The following is a 26939-nucleotide window of genomic DNA, read 5'->3' on the forward strand; positions in this document are numbered from 1 at the left end:
GCTGTTTTTTCCCCCACTGTCTTTCTCATTCCATTTCTCTCATGAAAAGAAAATGGTGTTTGTGTGTTTTGCTTGGTTTTGTTTTTAACTTGGAACACAGTCTGTAGTTAAGCAAGAGGATGACTTAATTTTTCTTCAACCTAAGTTAAGCCTCAGTTGCTTTCAAAGGGCTTATTCCCTATCCAAAAAAATGCTTCAGGTTGGAGAAGTGAATGGCTTTATTTCATCACATTAACTTTTACAGTTGTTGGACTTTAGCCTAGTCATTTGCAAAGTTTGCAAATTATTTTACCTAGAATGCTTCTATGATTTGAGATGTTTTAGTGGGCTCTTCTGATGATTGAAGTAAATAACTCAGACAGCAATGTGTTTAAACATTATAGGGGTGTTAGGAAAGGAAGGATTGGGATAGAGAAACTTACCTTGGTCTCTCTACCTGCTCTTACTATTTTTTGCTTTTTATCATTTTATAGTCTTGTCTGAGCTGATGTGTATATCCCCTGATGTGTTCTGCTTTGCTTATTACTTATCTTCAAAAGATGAGATTTTCAGTTTCCCTTCTTTGCTTATGCCTAGGATAGGTGGGGAATAAACCACTGCGTATTGATTGTGGAGTGAGAATCTAGTGTTAGAAATCATTTTCTCATATAATTTTAACTAGAAGGTCAAGAAAGTTTGAGATGTCTTCTTCCTAGCATAATGGTGTTGAATATTCCAAAAGTATTTACCTTGTGACATGGAAAGTATTATGGGTTTTGGGAAAGGTGTTTGGGAAATGCATGTTTATCCCAAAGGCCAAATGTCCTATGCTTTTTTAAGGTATTTTAGATTTATTTTTATTTTCTATGAATATTTTTGCCTGCATGCGTGCCTGGTATTTTTGGAGTCTGGAAGAGGGTGTCAGATCCCTAGAAACTAGAGTTAAAATGGTTGAGAGCCACTATGTGGTTGTTAGAAACCAAACCTGGGTCCTCTGCAAGAGCAGAAAGTGCACTTAGGTGTTGAGTCGTGCTCCAGTCCCATGCTTTCACTTGTACTTCTGTGATAAAGGTCTAACAGGGATAAAGAGTATCCCTGAAATGAAAAAAGGTAAGTATGGTAAAGAAATTCTTCCAGCAACGGCTGATGGGCAAGAGGAGGGGGAAGGAGACTGAAGAACAGCAACAGTGCTTATACAGCTCAGCAGTAGAAGTATTTCCTTTCCCTATTTTAGGTTCTGTCCACCAGAGGTTTTTTGGTAATATAAGCTTCTGTGTTCCTTTCCACATAAACACTAGGATCAGTTGTGTGGACGGGACCCTACACTTACTGATGAGCTGCTAAATATCCTCACAGAGCTTACTCAACTCAGCAAGACCACCAATGCTAAAGTGGCACTGCGAGCCCGTCAGGTAAGAACAGTTATTGGTTAGCTTGAAAGACTGATATTTCTCATCATTTGGGCAGCTTTAGACACGGTGCACTTTTACAAAGATAATGCAATGTTTTCACCTGCAATGTTTTTATGGACAAAGGACATGATTAATGTTGGGTTTCTCACATTATAAAATACTGGTATTGTCTCCTCTCTTCTCTGCCAGACCTCACTGTAGTAGTAAGCCAGGATCAGGTGGAGAAAAGTAAACTGGTAGAAGAAAATGAACTCAGTATTTTCTTACTTCCCAGAGGGGGCTTAGAGACAGATGAAAAGTTATAAGTATATAGAAAATAATCAAGTGTGGAAAGCAGAAAGATAATGACTTGAATCTTAGGCACTAGCAGTCGGAACAACCCAGAGAAGTCCAGTTAGCTTCACCCTGTAGTCCTCATTTCCATTCCAAAAGGTTTCTGCAGGGAAGCTGAGAGTTGGCACTCCCTTTGTGTTTTCATTGCATGGGCATTGACAAGGACACAGCATTTGAAGCTGCTCAGTGACCTTCTGCTTTCTCTACAATTGTATCCATGTCACTGAACTCCTCAAAGTTATTGAACCTCTCAGTGACCTGCTGAGGATATTCAGGTCCTACTGACTCTCTGTTTGTTTGTGACACTGCTTTTACATTGTGCCCCTCACATGCATGGTGTTAGCTCCTGATGCCTTCTCTTTGGTGCTGAGTACCTGGGGCTGTCAAAGCAGCTTTTCCTCTCTTTCTACTGCAAAGTTGCAAAAGGCTAGCTATACTGCATTCACCTTCCCCACGGCTGCTCCCTGCCAGACCTGATTCCCAATTAACAGCTAGTCATGCAGTCCCCAAGACTAGCAGCTTTGCAAAGGTAAATCACATGCACTAATGGAACTTGATTGAAGCTGTTTGCTCTCCCTTCCCCCTACCCCTGTGGGAAATTGTCCACAACGCAAATCATGGTGAGAAGTAACTGAGATTCAGTATTTGGTGGCATTGACTTTATGCTACAGGACCTAGAAGTTGTTTTACTTGGTCTCTGTTTTATCTTTGATGCCTGCACTTACAGATTTATATTTATTGCTTTTGTATCAGGCAGCCTAATAGGAGCCTAGAATAATCACTCCCTCAGGAACTTATGCCTCTTATTTTGCCTTCACTCTAGGTTCTTATTGCTTCCCATTTGCCATCATATGAGCTTCGCCATAACCAAGTAGAGTCTATCTTCCTATCAGCCATTGACATGTATGGACACCAGTTTTGCATTGAGAACCTGCAGGTATTTATAATAGCCCCTCCCTGCCACTTCATATTCCTGTTCCTTTCATTCCCATAAACATATTTCAGTTAAAGATTTCATAAATTAATTTCTATGTAATGAAATTAACTTCTATGTAATGAAATTTTATTCCTTGAATTTTAAAAATGATTTATGTTTATGTTTTTTTCATAAAAATATTGCATGATTATAGCTTAGCTTTAAAAATCAAATGGACCTTCTTTGATAGAAGTGTCTTATTGAAGTCTGTCTTTTGAAAGCATTCTACACCAGAATTAATTGGCAGCATTATTTGATTTCTGATGCTTGAATTAGATTCATACATAGATGGTTGTTCCTCTTCTGGAGACAAAGCTATTTAAATATCATTTAATTTTAATTTTATTTTAATGCTTACTATTACACTTTATAAAAAGCCAATTTTATAAGATTATTGGATAATTTTGCTGCAAATGAAGGACTTCAACTATTTTTTAAATAACATCATTTTCTCAGGGGTGCCTTTGTGTTTTCTTCATATTGTTGTTAAACTGGCCAAAGGAATCTTCATACTTCCTGTAGGATTTCCTCCTAGGGAACCTAGAAGCAGAAAGAGGTAGATTTTTATTATGTGGTTCATAGTAGAAATCTAGGGTTTCTCTTAGCTTTCAAACCTGGGATTTCTCATAGTGGATTTTTAGGTCGTATTGAGGAAGTACAAATAGAGGTCTGAAATGATAATAGTCATAAATAAGCACTTGTGTTGGCATATTATTGATACATTTTAATAAACAATTCTGAGAATTTTATGTGTCTGAACCCATCTAATCCTCAAGGCAACCCTGTGGGACAAGGTATTACTATGTTCTCCACAGTAGCTGAGGAAGAAGAAACAGAACTTTACGTTCATATATGGCACTCGCCAACAGAAGTTTTAGGTTTCACTGAGTACTTCAATATCCTTTTGACTTTCAGAAACTCATCCTATCGGAAACATCTATTTTTGATGTCCTACCAAACTTTTTTTACCACAGCAACCAGGTGGTGAGGATGGCAGCTCTGGAGGTGAGTGTTCTGTTCTGTGACACAGCCTTCTCCATGGGTTTGCCAGAGTTTTCTGTCTGATGTCATGTCCCTTCTTTCCCCTTGGTCTTTTCTTCTGGAACACTAAATGCTTAGTTGGGTGCTTTACCTGCCATTTTATCTGCATTAATCACCTGCTTCCAGTCTAAAAACAGGGAAATAGCTGCCAGGTTTTTCAATGGTTTCTTCTTTCTAGATTTTTGAATTTTCACATTTTATAATGAATTAAGACTCACAGTATAAGTGAAAAGTATTTGGTTGATCCACTTATATTGCCTTACCTTGAGCCAAATTTTAGTTATATAATGTCTAATGAACTGTGGTTTAGGTGCATTACTTTTCCATCTGATCCTATAGTTTCATAAAGTTAAAAAACATGAGACTTCAAGGTAAGGAGACTTGACCAGAAAACACAGATTTAAGCAGAGGAGTTTGCGTTTGAACTCAGGGCAATCTGACTCCAAAGACTTTTGTGTTGCACCACAGCACACTACCACATTAAACACAAAAATTGCAGACCCTGAATGTTTCTTTAACATTGCCAAGTAAACATATTTTGAAAATGGGAGCGAGAAGTGTTTTCAATGAATTCATGTAAAAGAACATCACATCACAGTTTGCTGTTAAGCTTTCTTGGGTTATTTTTTATTTGTATTCTGTGGATAAAATATAAAGTTTCCTACTCAGTAAATATCAAATATTTGAAATATCTTGGTGTTTTTCCAGGCTTTCATGTCATTTAAATGAGGTGCCTCCTTATATGCCTCACATGCTGATAGAATCTCATGTAGCATGTTCTGTGCATGGCAAATTGACTATGTAGACTGCTGGGTTTTGCTGAAATGTACTCTGTTGCAGTTTCTTTAACTATTGAATCAAGTTAGTGGGTTTGAGATATTACATGTTACATTATGCCTCATTGCTTTTTTGTGTAGTTCAGGATGGAAATCCTTCAGAACTGATTTGGGGCAGTAAGATTGGTGGTGGTGGTGGTGGTGGTGGTGGTGGTGGTGGTACAAGATAGATTAAAAAGTTGAACTTGACCTTGATTTTCTGTTTTCCCTCGTTATTCCCCAAAATAGCCTGGAATCATCATCTCTTATTTTTTCTCACTGCATGATTTATCTTCTATTATACTAATGAATTAGTAGTCATAGTTCTGTATGCTCTGTTTTGCTAAAAGGGGAAACCTCCAGTGTTTAGGTTAGTGTGAAAGATTTACCATGTATCTGGGTATCCAGCAGAAGCAGCCTCATTTTATTTCACTATATTACAATCATGGGAAAAGCATTAAAACTCCAGCTTTAACAATTAAAGCAAGGTGTTGTGTTCAAGGCCTTGGGCCTCTCATGGCAAACTGCCATCTCTATAACAGATGTGTCTCTTCAGGACTTTTCCTTGGTCCAGGCATCCTCTTCATTTCTGTTTTTGAAATATATTTACTGAGGATTACTTTTTTAACAGGTGTATGTTCGAAGGGCTTATATTGCCTATGAACTTAACAGCGTACAACACCGCCAGCTTAAGGACAATACCTGTGTGGTGGAATTTCAGTTCATGCTGCCTACATCTCATCCAAACAGGTGAGTTTGAGTTGGTACATACACCAGAGCTAACCAGTAGCCTAGTAAGACACTGTTAAGGGGGGTACTAAATGACAGTTCTTTGCAGCAAGAAATGTAAATAAACAGATTTGAACTGAGAGAGAGGAGCTTCTTGGGGCTTGTGTCTTGATCTGGGGAGATGCAGCCTGGTTCTAGTTAAGATAGATGGTTAGGGTTATCCTGTTCATTCTTGCTTATATATGTAATTAAAGAACACCCTTTCTCCTCCCTTCTCCCCCTTTTTTTTTCTTCCCTCCTTTTGATTCCTTCTCTCCTTTCTCCCATGAGCATTTGACTTGCCAGACCACCCTGCACCCTCACTCCACACACATACTCTAAATTAAGGCAGCAGTTGAAACAGATAAGAACGCTGTATACAAGTTCTGCTTTGTCATGAGCTGACTCTGGGTTAATCCACCTGAGCCAGTTTCCTTCTCCCTTAACACTGTCACCTGAATTTAACAGTTGTAATTCAGTTGGGCTTTTTTTCTTCCTAAGTCACACTTGAGAGCCAAACTTCTTAAATATAGATTAGTTACTTAATTGGCCATCTAGTTCCATTAGTCTTCTCTTTCCAAGTCCTTTAAAATGTGCATATGTAAATTTGTTTTGCTTTGGGTTTAAAATGAAAATAATTTATTTATATATCCATTAAAAAATGTTCTGTGGCAGTGAAATTCTAAGAATTCCAAGTACACATATGATCATTCCCTCCTGTGTTTTTATTCTTTTTAGTAACACCACAGGAAATATAAATACCACAGCCAATCGTACTCTGCTCCTCTCCATTTCTTCTTTATTGCCTTTGGTTCTTCGCTTGGTATTACAAACCACTATGTCTTTGGGGATCCTTAGTTATAGACACCAGAAATGGTTTTGTTCTGAATTGCCACTTCACCCAAAGCAATAGAGCCTTTCTGGAGACAAAGAAGTCTGTGCTGAGACTTTTGGCCACTGGATGCCACTGTTGATCCAGCAGAGGTCGGCAATGAACAGAGGCATCTTCAGGAAAAGTACGTCTCTCCTTTGTCTCAGAAGATCCTTTCACTTTTCCACCTCAAAAAATGTCTTATGGCTGGCAGAGAAAAGCATATATACTTGATTTAGCAAGCATCTCAGTGCATTTTTGCCTCCATGGATTTCAGAATCTCATTTTCTAGAAACAAATGGTTGTCCTTCATCGAGCAATGAAGTACTTGTGGCACATAGGGCTCAGTACTAGGTCTTTCTTTTCCAGCATTCCTTGAATAATTGTAGAGAACTACATGCTATACTTAATGCTCTGTAATTCTCAAGACAACCTCCCTTTCTTCCTGCTTTCTCTTGCCTCTTTCTTGTGGGCAGTGATTTGTAGTCAGCCTACAGGGCTCCTTCTAACTTCCTTCCACATTGCTCCCTTGTCTTTGTAAATTGCTCTCGCCCTATCTTACTCTTTTCTTTTTACGTGTGTGTGTGTGTGTGTGTGTGTGTGTGTGTGTGTGTGTGTGTGTGTGTGTGTATTTGTGTGAAGACATCTTGCAGGAGTTGGTTCTCTCCTTCCACCTTAGATCTGGGAATTGAACTCAGATCAGGTCGGAAATGCCTTTACCCTCTGAGTCATCACATTGGCCCTGTCTTTTAAATTTTGAGACTATATGTCCAGTTAGGTGAAAAAGAGTTGAGTAGAAATTGAAAGTAATGCTGAACTGTTTTGGTTAGAAGCCTTATTTACCTTTCTACATGAAGGAAGTATGTGGTGGTATTGTGTTCCCCAAAATATTGTGCACTCTAATAAACTTATCTGGGGTCAGAGAACAGAACAGCCACAATATTAAACATAGAGGTTAGGCAGTGGTAGCACACGCCTTTAATCTTAGTATTCCAGAGGCAGAGATCCACCTGGATCTCTGTGAGTTCAAGGCCACCCTGGAAACAGCCAAGCATGATGACTCACGCCTTTAATCCCAGGAAGTAATGGCAGGAGACAGAAAGGTACTTAAGGCATGAGGACGAGGAACTATAGTTGGTTAAGCTTTTAGGCTTCTAGCAGCAGTTCAGCTGAGATTCATTCTGGATAAGGATTCAGAGGCTTCCAGTCTGAGGAAACAGGATCAGCTGAGGAATTGGTAAGGTGAAGTGGCTGTGGCTTGTTCTGCTTCACTGATCTTCCAGCATTCACCCCAATACCTGGCTCCAGATTTGTTTTTATTAATAAGACCTTCTAAGATTTATGCTACAGAAGTAAATCTTGGTTAGTCCTGATATGGCTTTAAAATGGTCTTGTCCCTCCCAGCATCCATAATGTATATACCCCTATGGATAAAACCAGGTTTGAAAAGAAGTATAATCTGTAGGTTCTAAAGTTTTCTTTGATTATGTGTGTAAATGTAAAGCTGCTGGAATGTTATCATTATTAGTAGAAATAGTATTTATGTAGATGTGCAAGTGAAGATAAATGCAAAATAAAAATAAATAATCTTTGTGAAAATTGTAAATATCTGCTGAGGAGATAGCTTAGTCAGTAAAACGCTTATCACAAAGATGAGGACCCAAGTTTAGATCTCCAGCACCCATAGAAAAACCAGGTACAAGGCATGCATTTGTAACCCCATTCTGGGGAGAGAGAGACAGGCAAGCATGTGTGTGTGTTCACACCTGAATGCCCGTGAGCGTCACACACACACACACACACACACACACACACACACACGCGCGCGCGCGCGCGCGCGCATGTACCATGTACGCGCACACACACATGCCTCCCTATAAAATGTGTAAATTATTTTAATCTCTAAAGCCTTTTTGTTAGTTTAGGATCGAATGATTACATTTGATCACAGAATGATATATTCAGTTTCAGAGAATAGCTTATTCAGAAAGTTATAGATCTGCTATTTGATTTTATATTTGATAAGATTTTATATTTCCTTTTAAATATATTCAGAATTATAACCTTATTCTGATACCAATTGATGTATTACAATTCAGTTTTGATTCTATCAATATCAAATTTGATCAAATGCTATCAAGTAAGCACTTGGCTTTCCATGGAGCAGCCCCAGGCCACCTACATTTCTGACTAATGGACTACAAAGTTGGTAGTCGCTACAGTCTCCTCAGTTTAATAATTTTGCAGAACTTAAGCACCACAATCTTATTTGTAGTTCTATTGAAGTTTTGTTTGTTAAAACAGCTCTTACTACGTAACCCAGGCTGCACCCTCAATTCAGTCCCCCTGCCTCAGTCCCCTGAGTGCAAGAGTTATAGTTGTGCCTCGTACTTTACTTTAGTTTTATTATAAAGAATATAGGTCGGGACCAGGCAGATGAAGAACATGGAGGAAGTCTGGGAAGACTTTAAGTGCAGCCAGCGTCTTTGTTCTTTTTCTGCGAAATCAAGGCACAGCACCTTCCCCGTCTCAGCACATTAGTGTACTCACCAGTCAGGAAACTCCAACAAGCTTGTGTCAGGGACTTATCAGGGTTTCATTTCATAGGCATGATGGAACAAATCATAGGCCACATGAATGTACTCAATCTTTCCTACCCAGAGGTCAAATTAGCACAAAGTCCTAACCCTCTAACCATGTAGTTGGTGTTTCTAGCTTCTATCTGGAGTCATGTCACCGCTTAGCATAAGCTCAGATGGGATGCATGAGATGCATGAATAACAAAACACACTCTCATTGCTTGGGAAACTCCAAGGATTTGGAGTCTTTTTCCTGGGAACTGAGAAAATGGCTGAAGACTCACAATAAACCTGTTCACCTTTTAAAAAAGGTTAGCTAATTTTTCTAACTCCATTATTTTTTCTTCCATTATGTTCTAAGGATTATCAAAATTATTTAAGGGGTACCTTTAAAAGAACACATATTGGTATCCTATCCCTGATTGATTTTGGATTAGAGTCCTGTTGTGACTGTAAAGTTCCTCTAATACTTCAACACAGTGTAGTAGAATCTAATGTAAGTCACATATGTAACTTTAAATTTCCCATTAGCTACATTTGAAAGTACAAAAAGAAACAATTGTAATAATATGTTATTAAAATCAATATATATATAAAAAGCCTTTTCAGTCTATAACAAAAATTATTAATGTAATATTTTCTATTTTCTTATTCATACTTAGTCCTTGAAATTCAGTTGATTTTACAGTTTATATTTAATTTTAAATATCGCATATTTCAATACAGACTAGTTACATGTCTAGCCTCCCTGACCATCCATAGCTAGTTACTGCCATACTACTCAGCTCAAATCTAGACCAAAATTTAATTAGGACAATAATATTGATTCCTTTTGTTTTACATTTATGGTATTGTTCCTAGGAGAGGGGAGCAGAACCACCTCTGAAGTTGCTATTCTTAGTAGTTATATGAATTATCCATACCAGATACAGATTTACATTATAACACTTTACACATGCTTCAGTAATTACTCTGTTAAAATAGAGAATGTAGAATCATATATCAATGCAAAGCAGATTATAACCTTTTATCCCAAGTGGGGTTAACAAATAAAAAATTATTTGGGAAGAAAATGCTTTTTTTGAGGGGCAGGTATCTTTTTGAGACAAGGCCTTAAAATACAACCTAGGCTGATCTGGAACTTACTGTGTATGTAAGGATGACTTTGAACTCTAGATCCTCCTGTCTTCACTTCCTGAGTGAAAGGGTTACAGGCATGCTGGCTTGAAAATGCACATTTTATTTAACCAGTTACTTTTGCATTTTCTTTCCGTTCAGCACTTTGTTAGGATTGTCTTTGTAATCTGTTATAGGTAACAGAGCCATGGTGTTACCTGCTAGGATTCCCACTTCAGTTTCTGACTGTGGATTTGACCCCCATAGGTTGGAATAGAACATGGATCTCTGTAACCTGACAGCAGCAGTAGATTTTGTTGTTGTTTGTTCAGGAAAATGTTTCCGATGCCTTTTGTATTGAAGGTCTATATTTTGTTAGGACTTGTTTAGATTGTTGGAACATAGGCAAAAGCACATTTATAAATGATAGGGCAGCTCTCTAAACAAGGAAAGATTCCTTTTTAGCACACTTGGTTAATTAGCTTAGGAAGTTTCCATAAGGCTTTTTTCTTTAAGATTCTCTTTATTTTTATTTTATGTGTGTGTGGTTTTTGCCTGAATATATGTCTGCATCATGTCCATGCCTGGTGTCCTCAGAGAACAGAAGAGGTCACTGGATCCCAGAAACTGGAGTTATGAACGGTTGTGAGCCACCATGTGGATGCTGGGAATCAAGCTGAGTTTTTCTGGAACAACCTCTGAGCCATCTCACTGGTTCCCTCGATGATTTTCTTTGTTTTAAATAGAGTGCTAGTTCTTTGCTAATCCCTGTGATTTCCTGCCTCATCCTTACTAGGCATCCTTTATTCGGTGTGCCATTTTCTTCTTGAACTTAGTCACAGTTCCATGATTTTCTCTGGGAACTGTAGTTTCACCTTACTTGGCTTCTTCTGTGTTTCTCACTAGAGCATCCTGTTGTTAGAACTTTACTCAGAGATGTCCCTGGTCTGGAGTTATCTTTTTCTTCTTACTTCCTTCTCTTAAACAGTAACTAAAGGAAACTTAGAAGCCTGTATGTAACACCTGTCTATTTTTGTATGTTTCCTTTAAAAAACAAAACAAAACAAAAAATCTTAGAATTTAGATTTTATTTACTATTGTGTATAATTTTCTTTGTGTCAGTTTAATTTTCTTAATACAGGTATAGTTGGGACAGCTTGTCTACTTCAGGGAACTAATTCTTAGTTTTTAGAGTCCATGTGCCCAACACTTTAGTGGGTTCAACTAGTTTTTGACATGGATTGATCCTAGAGTGAGACTGTGTCATTTGCCATTTTTCTCATTCTTGCAGCTTAGGGTCTAGAGCCTGAGGTGTGTTTCTATCTGTCTTCCCCCTACCCCCACCCCTCTGCCTCCCCACTCCCCTCTCCATCCCTTTCCATTTCTGAAACCATGGTATTGTTCACTGGTGCTAAAAATGCCAAATCCTTATTATACTGAACCATTATCCTAATGCTTTTATTTTTGACAGATTGTTAGATTATTTGATATTAGGATTTCAATTAGCCTTGGACATATTAAATGTCTCAGAATGTGGAAACAAGTTCTTCAGTTACTCTGTGTAGTTAAAATTCTAAAATATAGCTACTTTGTACAAATCTTTCTAATGCACATTATGCTATAAATTCTGTGACTGCATATGGTTCTATATTATTGACAGTCTGGGAGTACAAAACTTAAAACTCAAACTTTGTAACACATAGTAGTTAATTTAGGCAGTTTTTAAACTTATGATTCATATAAGTATCAAAGTTGATGCTGGAGATGAAGGTATATATATTCGCTGTGTATTTCCATACATATTTTATAATGTGTGGGGGCCTATTGGTGTTTCCCCCTATTTCTTAGATAGAAATCCATGCTTTAATTAAATTGGGTTACACTGCACAGTTTTTGGTGTTTGTTCCCTATAAATCTGCCCTTCTGTGTTAGAGTGCTTTAGCTCAAGTACTTTGCTTTTCTCATGCCTTATGTCCAGAAGAGGTTGGCTGTTTTCTTTCCTGATAACGTTTTTGTTCATAGCTGGGTTTAGTGGTTTGGCACTTTAGGTGTTCAGTTGTTGGTCAGTGGTCTCTAGACCTTCTTTTTATTTGTGAAGAAAATTAGAAATGAGAGGCTTTCCGTGTGACTAATCAGCCTGCCTTCATTCTTGAGAATGCCGACAATCTTTGATATCCAGAGATTAGAACTCCGTTTTGGATTGTACTGAGACACTCAAAAGTCATCCAACTTGTAGCATTTTTAGTGGTGGGAACACTTGATTGTAGTTAGCAAGCCAGAATGAACTATAAATATATATAATATATATATATTTAATATATATAATATATATATTATAAATAAATATAATCCTCCAGTGCTTGCTTTCTTCATTCAGGGTAGTCTACTGATAAGATGCAAGCATCTGGCAGAAGAGAAGATTCTCAGCAGGTTTAAGTGCTTACCAAGGTGCTTTCCTGTGTCCATGGCTCAGCTTCTAGCCTCCGCTGTATTATTTGGCACTCAGGACTTGTAAGATTGGAGAGTTGAGTTTAAAACTCTCAATATATCATTAAGGTAGCCCAAGGTCTCTTCTTGTCAGGGAAGACTAGCTGATTCCCGGGGGAAGGAAAAGCAGAATCCAGGGCACCTGTAAATCCCTGTAGTTTTGTGCTGTGGGTTGTAGCTAATTATACAGCAGGCAGCAGTAATGTACTGTAACCCTGTTGGCATTCCTGTTTCAGGAAGAGCACAATCTTCCAACAGAGCAGAGAAGGGGCTTTGAAGAGGCTGCAAATGAATGAGGCAATGATCATTTTATTGTAAATTCAAGCTTTGCAATGGAATCAGGGTATTGGAACTGTGGGGAGATTGGGGAGGGACACCAAGGGAAATTTGTGGTTCAGACATGTTTTATAGCTCTTGATTTGGATTCTTCTGCTGAAATACAGTCACACAAGGAGACCACCACTGGTCACAGCCAGTCAAATTGCTCTTTCTCCTGTGGTACTGTTGTTACTGGCTGCTAGTAGGTTACTCAGCCGACCTCTTCTGCTTCTGCTTTGCTGCCTGATTTAAAAAGGTTTGCCCTGTACTGGCTTTCAGTCTCAGCTTGATGTAACCACTGCTGGTTGGCATGCATTCCCATCATTCTCATTAGGGCTCTTTTTTCTTTCTCCTTAAGTTAGAAGGCAAAATAGCTAGGAACATATTTATATGATAAAAAATCTATATAGGGCCATCTAAAATCAAGCAAAATGAAATTCAGCTGTAAGGGGTTGTATATGGCTCAAAGAACTTGAAACTGTCAGAGAAGTCAGTGTTTGTTAAATTAAAGAGGACTCAGCTAGTACAGCACAGCTCTGACTTTGCATTCATACAGGATCCCTAGCCATTCCGGGCTGGAGGGTCAATAAAATTGGAGGGAACTTAATGCCAGAAACTTCAGGAGTCGAAAGACTTCTCTTCTCCTTTAAAGTCTATATTAGTGTGGAGTGCTAGCTTCAAGTACAGAGATGAGAAAATATAAGATGTAGATTCTTTTTTTTTTTTTTTTTTTTTTTTTTTGGTTTTTCGAGACAGGGTTTCTCTGTGTAGCTTTGCGCCTTTCCTGGAGCTCACTTGGTAGCCCAGGCTGGCCTCGAACTCACAGCGATCCTCACCTGGCTCTGCCTCCCAAGTGCTGGGATTAAAGGCGTGCGCCACCAACGCCCGGCTAGATTCTTTTTTTTTTTTAAAGATTTTTTATGTATACAGTATTCTGCTTGTATGTGTCCCTGAAGGCCAGAAGAGGCCACCAGATCTCATTACAGGTGGTTGTGAGCCACCATGTGGTTGCTGGGAATTAAACTCAGGACCTCTAGAAGAGCAGTCAGTGCTCTTAACCACTGAGCCATCTCTCCAGCCCAAGATGTAGATTCTTATTTTTGGCACCATATAGAGCGGTATCTTTGGAAAAGATCCACCTTGTTGCATAGTTATCATATCTGTAAAATGGAACTAATTTAAATTACTAAAGGGAGAGTCCAGTACTTACCAAAACATACAAATGGAAATTCAACATAATAAATGCTTTGCATAGTATAAACAGCAGATTTTAGAAGTTAATTAATAACCCATTTATGTAACTGTAATATCATTGATTGCCTTATCAGAGATGATGTGTATGCAGTTGAATGTGGTAAATCTTACTTTATTTTTAGCTAAGAAATGGAATATTTGACCTATAGGCAATCTCTTATTTTTGCATAAGCCATAGATGTAGACATCTAGTATCTTAAAATGTTGTGTAGTAGGGAGTGTTGATTAAATTTTTAAACTGATATGATAGCTCCTGTATAAATAATCCTTAAGGATATGGCTAAGCATTGGCCTGTTAAAAGACAGTTTGGCCTTCCCTCTTATTTATGACCACCAAATTCTTACTCTACCAATGAGGATAAATTGGCCAAAACCTACCTCTCACACGATTGATTTGGAGCCGTTCTTTTTAATTAAATGATGATATTGGGAGTTTTTGCTTTTTTTTTTTTCCCTAACCCCCACTGTGTATATATAATAAGTAATTCCTATGACTGAGCAGCAGGGGGCTCCGTATAAGAGCTTGATAATTGCTGGTGGAAAAGATTAGCTTTTGGTTGGTGTGCTTTTTTTCTTTCTTTCTTTTTTTTTCCTTTTCTTTTCTTTTTTTTTTTTTAAATTTAAACCTTATCCTTCTGAAAACTAACCTTCATCCTATGAAGATGTCCTGAGGGGCTAGGTTAGCCACAGAAAAGTGAGTCCATTTTGTTAGTTTAAGAAATTCGCCGGGCGGTGGTGGCGCATGCCTTTAATCCCAGCACTCGGGAGGCAGAGCCAGGCGGATCTCTGTGAGTTCGAGGCCAGCCTGGGCTACCAAGTGAGTTCCAGGAAAGGCGCAAAAGCTACACAGAGAAACCCTGTCTCGAAAAACCAAAAAAAAAAAAAAAAAAAAAGAAAGAAAGAAATTGGTTAACAGTTGACATTGTGCTGGTTCTTAAACTTTGCAAATTTAGATAAATGGATTCAGAGATTGCTTTGGTTGTAGGTTTCTTCTCTTTGAACTGGGTTCCTCTTAAGAGAACCACTGTGCAGGCGGCCTCATTGTTTAGAGTCTTCTACATCACAAGAGTTAAAGCACATTGGTATTCGTTTAACCATCTGCAGTAAGTTTTCTGTTCAGCTGCACCCAGCTCTGCTGTAGAATCTGTGCATTTTGTGTATTAGTGAGGGTGGGCCAAGTGCATTGTAATTAAGACTCTGATAAATAAAGCCCATTCTCCTCTAAGTGAGAGCTCAAGGAATCCAGACACTCGAGTTTTGCACTCTGAGTAGCTCTTGTTGTCTTATGAGCTCACCCTGAAACAGGTTTGATGCAAAGAGCATCGCTGATCACAAATCACACAAGGTATACAGTTTGTGTGCGGTGATATGTCACAGCCTTTTATTTATATGGCCAGTTCAGTCTATCCTGTTCCTTTCACTGTCATGGAAAGTGCATCATTTTCCTTCCCCTTCCTCCTCTCTATACATCAGCAGCAGCACCTGGTATGTTCTGCCCATTAAGATTTCTGTGTGCCAGAAAACCCCAATAAGGAATCAGTGCTGTTAAAAGAATGTAAGAAGGTTAAGATAGCAAGCAGTCAATCCCCTTACAGTACCCCTAAATTATGGGTGATAACCCTTGCCATTTAACATTGAAAGTAAGAGTTTTTATTTGATTCATTTTCTGTTTGGAAATATCTGACATCAAAATTCTGAGAAATACTTTCAAATACCAAAGAGAATTCAAGAGTCTTGTCTTATTTCCCTTTGTGTAGCTTAGTCTGTTTTTTTTTTTTTTTTTTTTTTTTTTTTGAAGACAGTGATTCTCTGTAAAGCCCTGGTTGTCCTGGAACTCACTCTATAGAGGCTGGCCTCTAACTCAGAAATCCTCCTGCCTCTGCTTCCTCTAGTGCTGGGATTAGAGACATGTACCACCACTGCCTGCCTCAGTCTTTCTTTCTTGGGTTTGGCACATCTTTTATAAATAAGGAAGTTAAAACTAGTCAAAGTTAGGTACAGTTTTATTTATGAAAGGCCTAGAGTTTTCAAGCTAATAACAATTAAAAATAATTATCTGATATTCATTTAATTAAAGTATTAATTTTAGCAAGTTATATCACACTAGTAGTATAACTTAGATTCCTTAGGATTTTCAGTACTTGTAAACTCCTGTGCCCTAAGATAACTGCTGCTTTTAGAGAGGAAGGGTGTGGCTGAATTTCAGGGTGTCTGCATTAATAGATTTATTTCCTTAGAGGAAACTATAGGTCCATTACATATTCCAGAAAAACAAGGCAGGAGGAGCTATGGAACCTACTTCTTATTGCTCCTTTATAATAGGAGCATGGAATAGTCTAGAAATTTTGTCAGGGATCATATTTCATGTTACAGCTTAAGATAATGTGCCATATAATATAGCTTGATTTTTTTTTTTACCAGTCCATGTTTTACCACTACTCCACATTTTTTTTTTGTAATGAGAGTTATTAAAAAAAATAATCCATGGTAAATACATCTGGACCCTTTCCTCAACAGCTGCTGTGGTGAGGTAGGTCAGGAGGATGTCTCTTTGGAGGCACCCTGGGGGTTGAAGGGTAATGAGCACTTAATTATGTCTGCTGATGCCAGAGCTGCTAAACTGGAGCTCCTGGTGACTGGTCTGTATCTACTCTGACAATTCTTTTATTATGGCTTTCACTAACCTATCAGTAACTAACTGTGGTTGTTTAATTACAGAGGGAACATCCCCACGCTAAACAGGTACCGTATGTTTAGTTTCTTTTCCAATTAAAAGCCCCTCCCCCCAATAACTTAAAATAGTGAAACAAGGAAAAAAATGATACTACAGTCAACAAGCTAATGTGTTATCTTCTGCTAGGGAATCCTTGCCTTCCCCTTGGACACACTGAGTTGCTCTTTCTGTTCGGAAAACATGTCTTCAGCTGTTCCAAAAGTACTTGAAAAGTGTCAGTGAGGCAAAGACCTCATTGAGCTCTGTGTGAGAGGGAGTGTGTCGGCTGATGTTCAGCATTGCTGGCAGCATCTTGCTGAGTTCTCATTACAGCTGAGACTTTCAGAGGAGAAACCCTTAAGGTTACTCCTAGCCTGGCAAATTGTTCACAGTATTTTCAATTTTAGTTTCTCTAATTTGCTTCTCTTTTTAGAGGAGTGAAAATCCAGAAATAGCTGATCTCATGTTTCATCAGTTTGTTAACTATTTTTCTAAAGTGTGAAAGTGTTATGATTTAAAAGTCATTTTATTTTATACCTGTAAGATTATCATTGGAAAAATATATTAAGTTTTGTTACATTGAGCCACGTGAAGAAGTTTCCAAGCCAATATATTTGAGTGATACTTTAGTGTTTTGCGTTTCTCTGGCTTCCTCGGCCAAGCAAGATCACATGCAAGTTTGAGAGGATAGCAATTCTGATTGGATTAAATCCACAAAATGCTAAAGCAGTAGTGACAAGTTGGTGGCAAATTCTTTGTAGATTCTACATGTGAAAATATTTATAATCTTACATTTCTTTCTCTTCCTTTAAAATACTAAGTAACTAAAACAAATTATAGCCTTATAGCTCTATTTCAATGTGAAAAAGAGTGTGCTTTTGTAAGCCCTTGGTCTTCCCTTAGAGAGAAAGCTTGGTTCAGTTCTGCCAACCTTAGCTGTTCTGGCCCATAGGCACAGTGGTAGAAGGAAACTGAATCGTGTATCTCTTTCCCATGGGGTTCCATCAAGTGAAAAAGATATTTAACCCTATGTTTGCCACAAACACAGCCTGTTAGCTTATTTAGAGGGGGTTCCCTTTAAATGTTATGTGGAACCCTTTGTCTCTTTCCTGTCTAATAATAGGCAAGTAGAAAAGATGCCTCACAAACTTGCTCCTTTGATAAGTGTACTTGGTGATCCTAGAAATCAGGATACTAGCATTTCTGAGTTAATACAGCTCAGAATCCCAGTTTCTAGTGAGCACCATGTGTAAGACTTGCTTGATATGTACTTCATTTGTTTGTTTCACTCATGGTATCAAGGGTTTCCTCTTTCAGTCTGCCTTCTATTTCTTAATACTGTTGAAAGATGAAGTTCCTTTCCTATTGCCGTCATTTACCAAAAGAATAAAAACCAGGAGTGTCAGTCTCTTTAGTCTGTGTGAGCAGCATCCCCATCCTATGAAGTATCTCATTGCCTTTTATAAATATGATTTTCAGTGGGGCCCAGACCTCAAGCTCACATTGCTCTCTCTTCCTCCTGCAAGATTGCAGGTGGTGTTCTTCAGGGAGATTTTTAAATAGTTTTCTAAAGTGCAGGTGTCATCATCTCGCTCTGAACTTCAGATCAATATGCCAGTAATGTGTGAGACAAATCTTGGAGGCATCCTTTAGCTTGGTCCTTCCTAACAGGCTGTCCTGATTGGTCATTCATTAATACCTTATGATATTATTTATGAGTACATTCTGCTGAGATGCATCAAAGAATATTCATATTCATTATGGACTTAGATTGAACAAATCAATTCAGTTCTCTTCAAGCATCTCCATTTAGCAACTGCTTGTCATGCTTACACATACTTTGAGACCAATGCTCTGCCTTTGTATCTTGCTAGAAGTTAATAAGGCTTTCAGTGGAGATATTTTTGCTCTAGTACAAAAATGTTTCAATTTAAAAAGGAATTTTTGCAATATGGGCTTAAACTCTTTATAAAAAGGGAGAACTATAATCAATAAATATCTGTCAGTCTACCAATAGAAAGGGTAAATACCTCAATAAAGTTACTTTTGAGGACCTCTGTTCCATAAATAATAACTCGCTATAATTATTTACTATACCACTTCATTCTTAATTAGAATTACTGTTTGATATTTATAAGACTATATCTGGGAATGTTTAACCTATTACTATTCCTAAGTAAAAAGTGTCTGAAATATTGAATAATTGCAACTCATTTGGCTTGCCTGCTTTTTTTTTTAAAGGAGAAAAGGAGATGGGGAAGATGCAGGATGGTTTTTAACCCCTATGTACTGCTCATTCACCCAATATATCATTGTGTTAAAAACTACCATGAAAGCCCTGGTAGTCCTTAGATTTCTATGTGAAGAACTTTTGAAGTGATGAAAATATAGTCCTTGAAAATTCAAATTAAACACAAATCTTGCTACAGCCTTACCCATGGTGGGGAAAAAAACAAAAACAAAAATAAACAATAACAAAAACCATCTGCTCTGCAACCTGACCCTACATGAAAGTTTTCTCCACATTTCTTTTCCCTTTTGTTAATCTCCCAGTCCTTGCTCCTTTTCTAATGAACATGATTGAATCACTGTTTAGAATGTCCTTTGCCTCCAACCTCAACCACTATGGCATGACTCATGTAGCTAGTGTCAGTGATGTTCTGCTGGACAACTCCTTCACTCCACCTTGTCAGCGGATGGGCGGAATGGTCTCTTTTCGGACCTTTGAAGATTTTGTCAGGTAAGGCATTATCGAACTGTGTCTGTTCAAGGGAAACCATGGACCTCTAGTGTTTGGGGGAGGGTCTCACCTTTCTGAAAAATAAAGCTTCCCCTGAAGAGCCACAAGCTAGCCAAAGAGATACAGCCTTCACTGTATATGCCCTCAGAGAGATAGATATCTTTCGATTTCTACTCCTCATTCAGACTCTCTCAGCCTCTCCTTGCAGTGTAAAGCCTGGTCAGGGAAAAAAAAGCAACAAACAAAATCATCTTTTCCTCGGGAGCTAACAGAAGAAGCTGTCTGCTCTGTGATGAGTGAAATGTCAGGAGAAATTAAACACAACACTAGAGTGAGCCCCACTAGAGATGATACATCTTTTGATTAAATGCATTCAGCATCTATCTCTTGATGTATACTGATGCATTACCCTAGGGGGAGGGGTAATTACATTGGCCTGTCACTGCTCCAGTCCCGGGCTCCTTCTGTTACTTTAAGAGCGATGATGACAGCACTGCAGATATCTTACATATGAAAACAAAACAAAACCAAAAAAGCTTTACATCATTTTTAAAAGAAAAATATATATATGGTTTATTAAAGTTTAAACAATCCATCCTCCTAATTTCTGCCACTTGGTGATATTTTGCATGTCATCTCTAGCTACTGGTATTTCTATTCTGCTGACTGTTGAGCACATTGTAGGGTAGATTATTCTTTTAGACTGAGCTACCATGGCAGCATTAGTTTCCTGTCACTTGAGTTTTTATTGTGGATGTTTCTCTGGTGTTTTTTTTTAGGATCTTTGATGAAATAATGGGCTGCTTCTGTGACTCCCCACCCCAAAGCCCCACATTCCCAGAATCTGGTCATACATCACTCTATGATGAGGACAAGGTATGGTACTACCTTTGGAAGACTACTTTGCTCTCTCAGACATGGGACTTGTTTGTTTGGTTTTTTTTTTTTTTTTTTTTTTGGTTTTTCAAGACAAGGTTTCTCTGTACAGTCCTGGCTGTCCTGGAACTCACTTTGTAGACCAGGCTAGCCTCGAATTCATGGAAATCCATCTACCTCTGCTTCCTAAGTGCTGGGATTAAAGGCTTGCACCATCACCAACTCCAGACATGGGACTTGTACTATACTATATCTTTCTGACTTTGAGATTGTGTAGCTGAATTTTTCCTGTGTCCAGCACGGTCCACAGCTGCTCAGAGTGGCTGGGCTTAGAGCCAATGAGAAGGCAGAACAGGAAGGCAATAAAGGCACAGGTTAGACAGGAAGAGGCTATCTTGGGAAGCTATGGCAACGTGGTGAGCTAAGGTTAGTTGGCGGCTATTACTCTGATCTCTACAGCTTGAACCCTTGTATTTGGCTCTGTGTTTCTTATTTAATAAGACTGTTTAGAAATTCGTCTACAGAATGGTACTTTTTATACTGTGCTACATTACTTGATTTTGTATGTTTCCTCAAAATACTTTTTAAAATAAAAAATGGATATAAATTCTACATTTATAAAATATTATATTAACTTTGAAGTCTGTAGTAGAGAATGTGTTCTATTATATGTGTATCCATTAGAGCTGCCTCTGGGTCTCCTAATGTTGCTTTAAAGATTTCTTTAGTTTCTGGAGTTCCCATGCAATGATAGCTTATATCTTTCATATGGTACTATTATAGTCCTCAGGAAATGGTGGACTTTGACATTTTGTTTTTAAAGGTGTCCTTTTATTAAATCCCCTCCTAATTTCTCAGTAAATGAATGTTCTGTTCTTTCCCTCTATTATTTTCCCATGGTTTGATAAATCCATCATTTGATAACCTGTAAGAAAGTATAGTAAGTAGGTCTATGTTAGAGTGCTTTCTTTCTCTCATGTAGATTGTTTGACTCTCATTTTGCTGGAGACACTGTGACCTTCAAGTTTATTTCAAGATTTGAAGCCATCTCCAACTACTGCCTTTGAAGTCTTACATGCTTTATTTAGCTCTGCTGTGACAGCTGGGCAGTAGTTTGAGTGTGTTTATTACTACTGAGTAGCAAACCAGAATATCCTATGGGTATATGTTTTTGTTCTACTAGGTGACTTCTTCCAGCTTCTGTAGCAGCCTCATAATCTTCTTCGGGTTGTATTCTTGGGTTACAGGTCCCCAGGGATGAACCAATACACATTCTGAATGTGGCTATCAAGACTGATGGTGATATTGAGGATGACAGGCTTGCAGCTATGTTCAGAGAGTTCACTCAGCAAAATGTAAGTCTCTGATTGGGTAAAAGCTGGTGGTGGCTCTGTCCTGCTGCTAGCATCATAGCCTTCCTTTCATCAGTTTCTATTTGTAAGGTTTTTGTTTTGTTTTGTTTCTTTGTTTTGATTTTTCCATACAGGGTTTCTCTGTGTAGCCCTGGCTGTCCTGGAACTCACTCTATAGACCAGGCTGACCTCAAACTCACAGAGATCCTCCTGCCTCTGCCTCCCAAGTGCTAGGATTAAAGTTGTGCATCACCACACCTGACTTACTTTTGTAAGGCTTTTCATTGATTTTCTTTTATCATAACTCTCAAGACTATGTTTTAACTACAGGAAGAAAATTCCAAAGTAATTTAATTATCGATAATGAATATCTTTTTATGACAAGACCTTAGATATTCCAATGTTTTAAGAGAATATGTTTTCTAATCTCTCCTAGAGCTTCAGTTTTGTACATTCATTGTTCAGTCTTAAGTCACTGCTGAATATATTCTTTTGGTGACAAGATCCATATGTGCCCAACTCCATGCAGCTTCTTTTTGTGCTCTGTCTCCCCCACTCCCTTGAAATATTTGCAATACTTCCAGCTTCCTTTTTGGTTTTGTTGTTGGTGTTGCTTGAGTGTGATCACATTGCTATCAAACTCCATACTCAACACTTAGATTCTCATTGTTTCATCACCTCTCTCCCGAGATCAGTTCTGTAGGATTATATCAAATTTCACCTCCTTAATAGGACTGAATCGCTAACCTCACTTCATCTTCTAAATTACTACTTGATCAGCATACATACATACATCGTACATGCATATATACATACATGCATACTTGAGTGTGTGTGTGTGTGTGCACATGCCCAAGTATAGTTTTGCTTTGTTTGGGTAGTTTTGTTTTTTTTGGTTTTTTTTTTTTTTTTTTTTTTGGCTTTTTGTTGTTGTGGGGTTCTTTTGTTGTTGTTCTGAGACAAGATGTCACTATGTAGCCCTGACTACCTGGAACTCACTATGTATACCAGGTTAGCTTCAAACTCAAAGACATATACCTGCCTTTACCTTCCAAGTATTTGAGATAAGTGGCAGCTAACATTTTTTAAACAACAATAATAATGTTTATTTATAAAGAAATTCTATCTCAATTTATTTGCACTTTTCTATAATTACACAAGTTTTACATGAATGAGGAGTTATTCTAGTTGTACACATGGAAAAGCTCATGTTCTGAGAGGTTAATTAATACTGTTTTATGGCCAAATGGAAGATAATGGAGCAAAGGCTTTCATGTCAGATCTGGGAAATTTGGAAAATGATACATTTTTATTCCCGTAGAATCTAGTTAGGGCAACTGAATAGGCATGTTTAAGACAGTAATGAATACTGGTGATGGTACTGGGGATAGAAATCCTTGGCCTCTGCGTACCAAGCATTGCTCTACTATTGAGTTGTGCTCCTGATAGGTGATAGATGCCAAAGTGTACTCTTAAAACTGCCTTTAATGGTCATACCCATGCGTTACTTTTGAAGGGACAGCACTTAGTGCTTATTATAAAGAACTCAGTAGATATTTTAAAACTTAATTCAGCACTCTAAAAAGTTAGTCCCTTGGCATCCATGTCAGGTAATACGAATGGTAGGAAGAAAATGATGTAGTAGTTAACACAAGTCAGCATTTTCTCTGACACTCTCAGAGCAGGTGAACTGATGTTGGGATTCAGCATCCAACACAAGGAGATTGTTCTTCCAGAAAAGTACACGGTAACTACCTAAAATCAACCTTCTGCCACTGACCAAGGTTACCTCAGTGGAGGAGTCCTGATGTACATGGCAGCAGCTGCTTTATAGAATAAGTCAGTGAAGGTTTCTGTCTAGATTCTTTAGGTGCGAATAACCTATATTTGATTGTGTTTTTACAACTTTAGGCTTTTTGTTTTCCTAAGACCTAAGGATTGCATACTCTTTTAGTGATCTAAAGAGGTCCCTTCATTTCACACATTGAGGCAAAGGGAAATCCATTGTCTTTGCCTAAGGCATTAAGAAGGGTCAGGGCAAAATGCTAACACTAGGAGCCTAGAGAAAGCATCAGTTAAGATGCTTACCTTGGAATATTTGCTATTTTCATCTACATATTTTTAAAATAGATGTGAGAAGAGGAGGGAAAAACAATTTTGAAAAAAAAAGAGTAATAATTCATTTTGTTTTTCACTTCATAATCATACTTCTAGCAGTTTAGAAAAAGTTTTTTTTTAAAGCACACATTAAACTATCAAATAGGTTGATCCAAATTGTCCAAATAATCTTCTAGTCCCAGCATGTCTTTTTTTCTCTCATAGAAATTAGGATCATATATTTGTAAATGACTTGTAGAGGAGATTGAAGCCGTCTGTGTAAATGGAGTTTCTCCAGGTGATGACGCCTAATCGCTGGGTAATAGCTGTGGACTTGCTGTGAGACCCGCATTATTACAATGTAATCAGAATCCTGTTGCTCTGCTGTTATTGTCAGCCACTTGTGGAATTTTAAAAGCAATAACAATTTTGATTTTAAATCATGGCATTATTAAAGTTATTTTCTTCCCTTGCCAGAACATAGCTATTGATGCTTGTCTTTGAAGGACTCGGCTGTAGTGGAATTCTTTGTTGGTGTCTGAAGTGTTTCTGTTGCTCAGCATACTGAGAGCATCTGCACATCTCCTTTCTTGTAGCACATTTTACTTTTATTGTAATGTCAGTATTTGTTTACTTATACTGAAGAGTATGATGACAGTGTGGATAATTTTTAAATGTGGTTAGACTAAAGTTTACTTTTATTTGACCTCGGAATTTATCGTGGAAGTTTGTTTATAGAAAATATATTTTTCCTATTAATTTTTGCTTATATTATCAGTAATAGCAATGTTAATTATTCAGTAATATCATAGCAGAAATCCAGCACCAAGAATCATAGCACCAAGCCTGATTACCTGCTTTCAATCCCCAGGACCCACACCCATATAGACACAAACACATGAGTACATAAATGTAATTTTTAATAGGAGGAAATGGCCCAGACACATGTTTCTTTATAAGAAAAAAACTTTGAATTAAAAAACAAACAAACAAAACAAAACAAAACCTGCCAGGCATAATGGTGCGCATCTTTAATCCCAGCACTCAGGAGGCCCAGGCAGGTGGATCTCTATGAGTTTGAGGCCAGCCTGTTCTACAAATCAAGTTTCAGGACAGTTGGGGCTACACAAAGAAACCCTGTCCTGAAAAAACAAAAAATAAAACAACAACAAAAAACTTATATATTATCTTGAATGTTAAGAATAGGAGGCCAGCAAGATGGCTCAATAGGTAAAGAGCCTGCTACCAGGTCTGATGACCTGCTTTCAGTCCCCAGGACCCACATCCATGTAGACGCAAACGCACGAGTAGATAAATGTCATTTTCAGTTTTATTTGATGTGTATGTTTGTATGCTACATCTAGGGCCCATGGAAGCAAGATGAGAATATTGGATTTTCTAGGACTAGAGTTGTAGCTGATTATGATCTGCTATGTGGGCACTGGGAATCAAACCTATGCCACCTGGAAGAAGAGCCAGTGGTTTTAACCACTGACCCTTCTTTCTAACCCCCCAAAATGTAATTTGAATGGTTAAAAAAAAGAATTTGTTTATAAACTGTTAGTTCAAGTATTATAGCTGGGAATGTAATCCAACTGCAGTCTTGCCGAGGGCTGTAAAAGTCTCGGTATCTTTTTCTTTGTATTATTCATGAATTCTCCCAAGTCATTCAATGGGTGGGATTGCTTTCCTGCTTATTACCCATGTAGCTCCTTTGTAAGGATCTTTAAAGACATTTAAAACTTATTATTTACCTTTTGAAGTAAACAAATAGTACAGAATTGAGGAAAGCTTAGGTTTGGGAGTTCAAGACTCATATAAGAGGCTGTCTTCTAGCATCTTGTTTGCCTATACCAAGTGGAGCTATGAAAGATCCCAATATTAAAAGTCTTTTAAAAATTGTTTTTAACATCCACCTTTTTTTTTTTTTTTTTTTTTTTTTTAAGACAGCAACTTACTTTAGTCCAGATTGTTTTTGAAGTCATAATCCTTCTCCCACAGCCTCCTGGGTACTGGGATTACAGACATGTACCACCAAGCCTGGTGGCTTTTTATTTATTATATATATATATATATATATATATTTTTAAATTGTGTGTATGTGTGTCTTTCTGTCTGTGGAGATATGCACATAAGTGTAGCAGGAATCTTAAAAGTTCTTATTAATAAAATCAAACCCGAGGTCAGTTATTGGGGTCCATGCTGGTAGATCAGAGAGACAGGACAAGCCACAGCTATCTCACCTCACCGGATCCTCAGCTGGTCTTGTCTCCTCAGACTGGAGGCTTCTGAGTCCTCATCCCAATGGCTTTCAGCTGAATTACTGCTCAAAAGCCTGAATGCTTAACCAGCCACATGCTTAACCAGCCCAAATGCCTCTAGTTTCTGGTCCTCATGCCTTATATATCTTTTTGTTTTCTACCACCACTCCCTGGGATTAAAGGCTGGCTTTCTGGGATTAAAGGCGTGAGTCACCATGCTTGGCTATTTCCAATGTGGCCTTGAACTCACAGAGATCCAGAGGGATTTCTATCTCTGGAATGCTAGGATTAAAGGTGTGAGTGCCACCATTTTCTAGCCTTTGTATCTAGTGGCTGTCTGTTCTCTGACCCCAGAGAAATTTATTAGAATACACAATACCACCACACATAAGTGAAGGTGCCCATAAAAAGTAGAGTTGGATTCTCCTGAAGCTGAATTTACAGATAGTTGTGAGATGTCTGATGTGGGTCCTGGAAATTTAACTTTAGTTCTCTAGAAGAGAAATATATCTTAACTGATGAGCCATTTCTCTATAATATGTTTTTTTTGTTTGTTTGTTTGTTTTTTGGTTTTTCGAGACAGGGTTTCTCTGTGTAGCTTTGTGCCTTTCCTGGAACTCACTTTGGAGACCAGGCTGGCCTTGAACTCACAGAGATCCGCCTGCCTCTGCCTCCCAAGTGCTGGGATTAAAGGCATGCGTCACTACCGCCTGGCCATAATATGTTAATTCCTTGAGAATATCAACCACTCTGTTTTGATCATATTCATCCCCACACACACACTCATCTCATTTGTAACCTTCCCTTGCTTTCCACTCAACTTTGAGTTTTCTTTTTTTTCCTTTTCTTTTTCTTTCTTTCTTTTTTTTTCTTCTTCATCAAGTCCAGTTTGTATTGCCCTCCTACTAGCCTTAGAAATAGGCCTGCCCAGAAGTGTACTCAAGCTACCAG

General features: G+C 38.1%; 1 protein-coding gene across 4 annotated transcripts in view; it reads left to right on the plus strand.

The window, feature by feature from the left end:
• Acaca (acetyl-CoA carboxylase alpha) overlaps nucleotides 1–26939 on the plus strand; it is a 266901-nt gene that overhangs the window by 137808 nt on the left and 102154 nt on the right. For 3 of the 4 annotated variants that reach the window (XM_028890514.2, XM_037201549.1, XM_028890516.2), the window contains exons 26-33: nucleotides 1278–1391; nucleotides 2548–2661; nucleotides 3616–3705; nucleotides 5188–5306; nucleotides 16668–16691; nucleotides 19259–19402; nucleotides 20182–20278; nucleotides 21526–21633. In XM_028890514.2, the coding sequence (XP_028746347.1) occupies nucleotides 1278–1391; nucleotides 2548–2661; nucleotides 3616–3705; nucleotides 5188–5306; nucleotides 16668–16691; nucleotides 19259–19402; nucleotides 20182–20278; nucleotides 21526–21633 (810 nt within the window). The remainder of the gene's footprint in view (nucleotides 1–1277; nucleotides 1392–2547; nucleotides 2662–3615; nucleotides 3706–5187; nucleotides 5307–16667; nucleotides 16692–19258; nucleotides 19403–20181; nucleotides 20279–21525; nucleotides 21634–26939) is intronic. The other variant, XM_028890515.2, reaches the window with a different exon arrangement.

This window comes from Peromyscus leucopus, chromosome 8b (genome assembly GCF_004664715.2).
Source record: "Peromyscus leucopus breed LL Stock chromosome 8b, UCI_PerLeu_2.1, whole genome shotgun sequence".
Lineage (NCBI taxonomy): Eukaryota > Metazoa > Chordata > Mammalia > Rodentia > Cricetidae > Peromyscus > Peromyscus leucopus.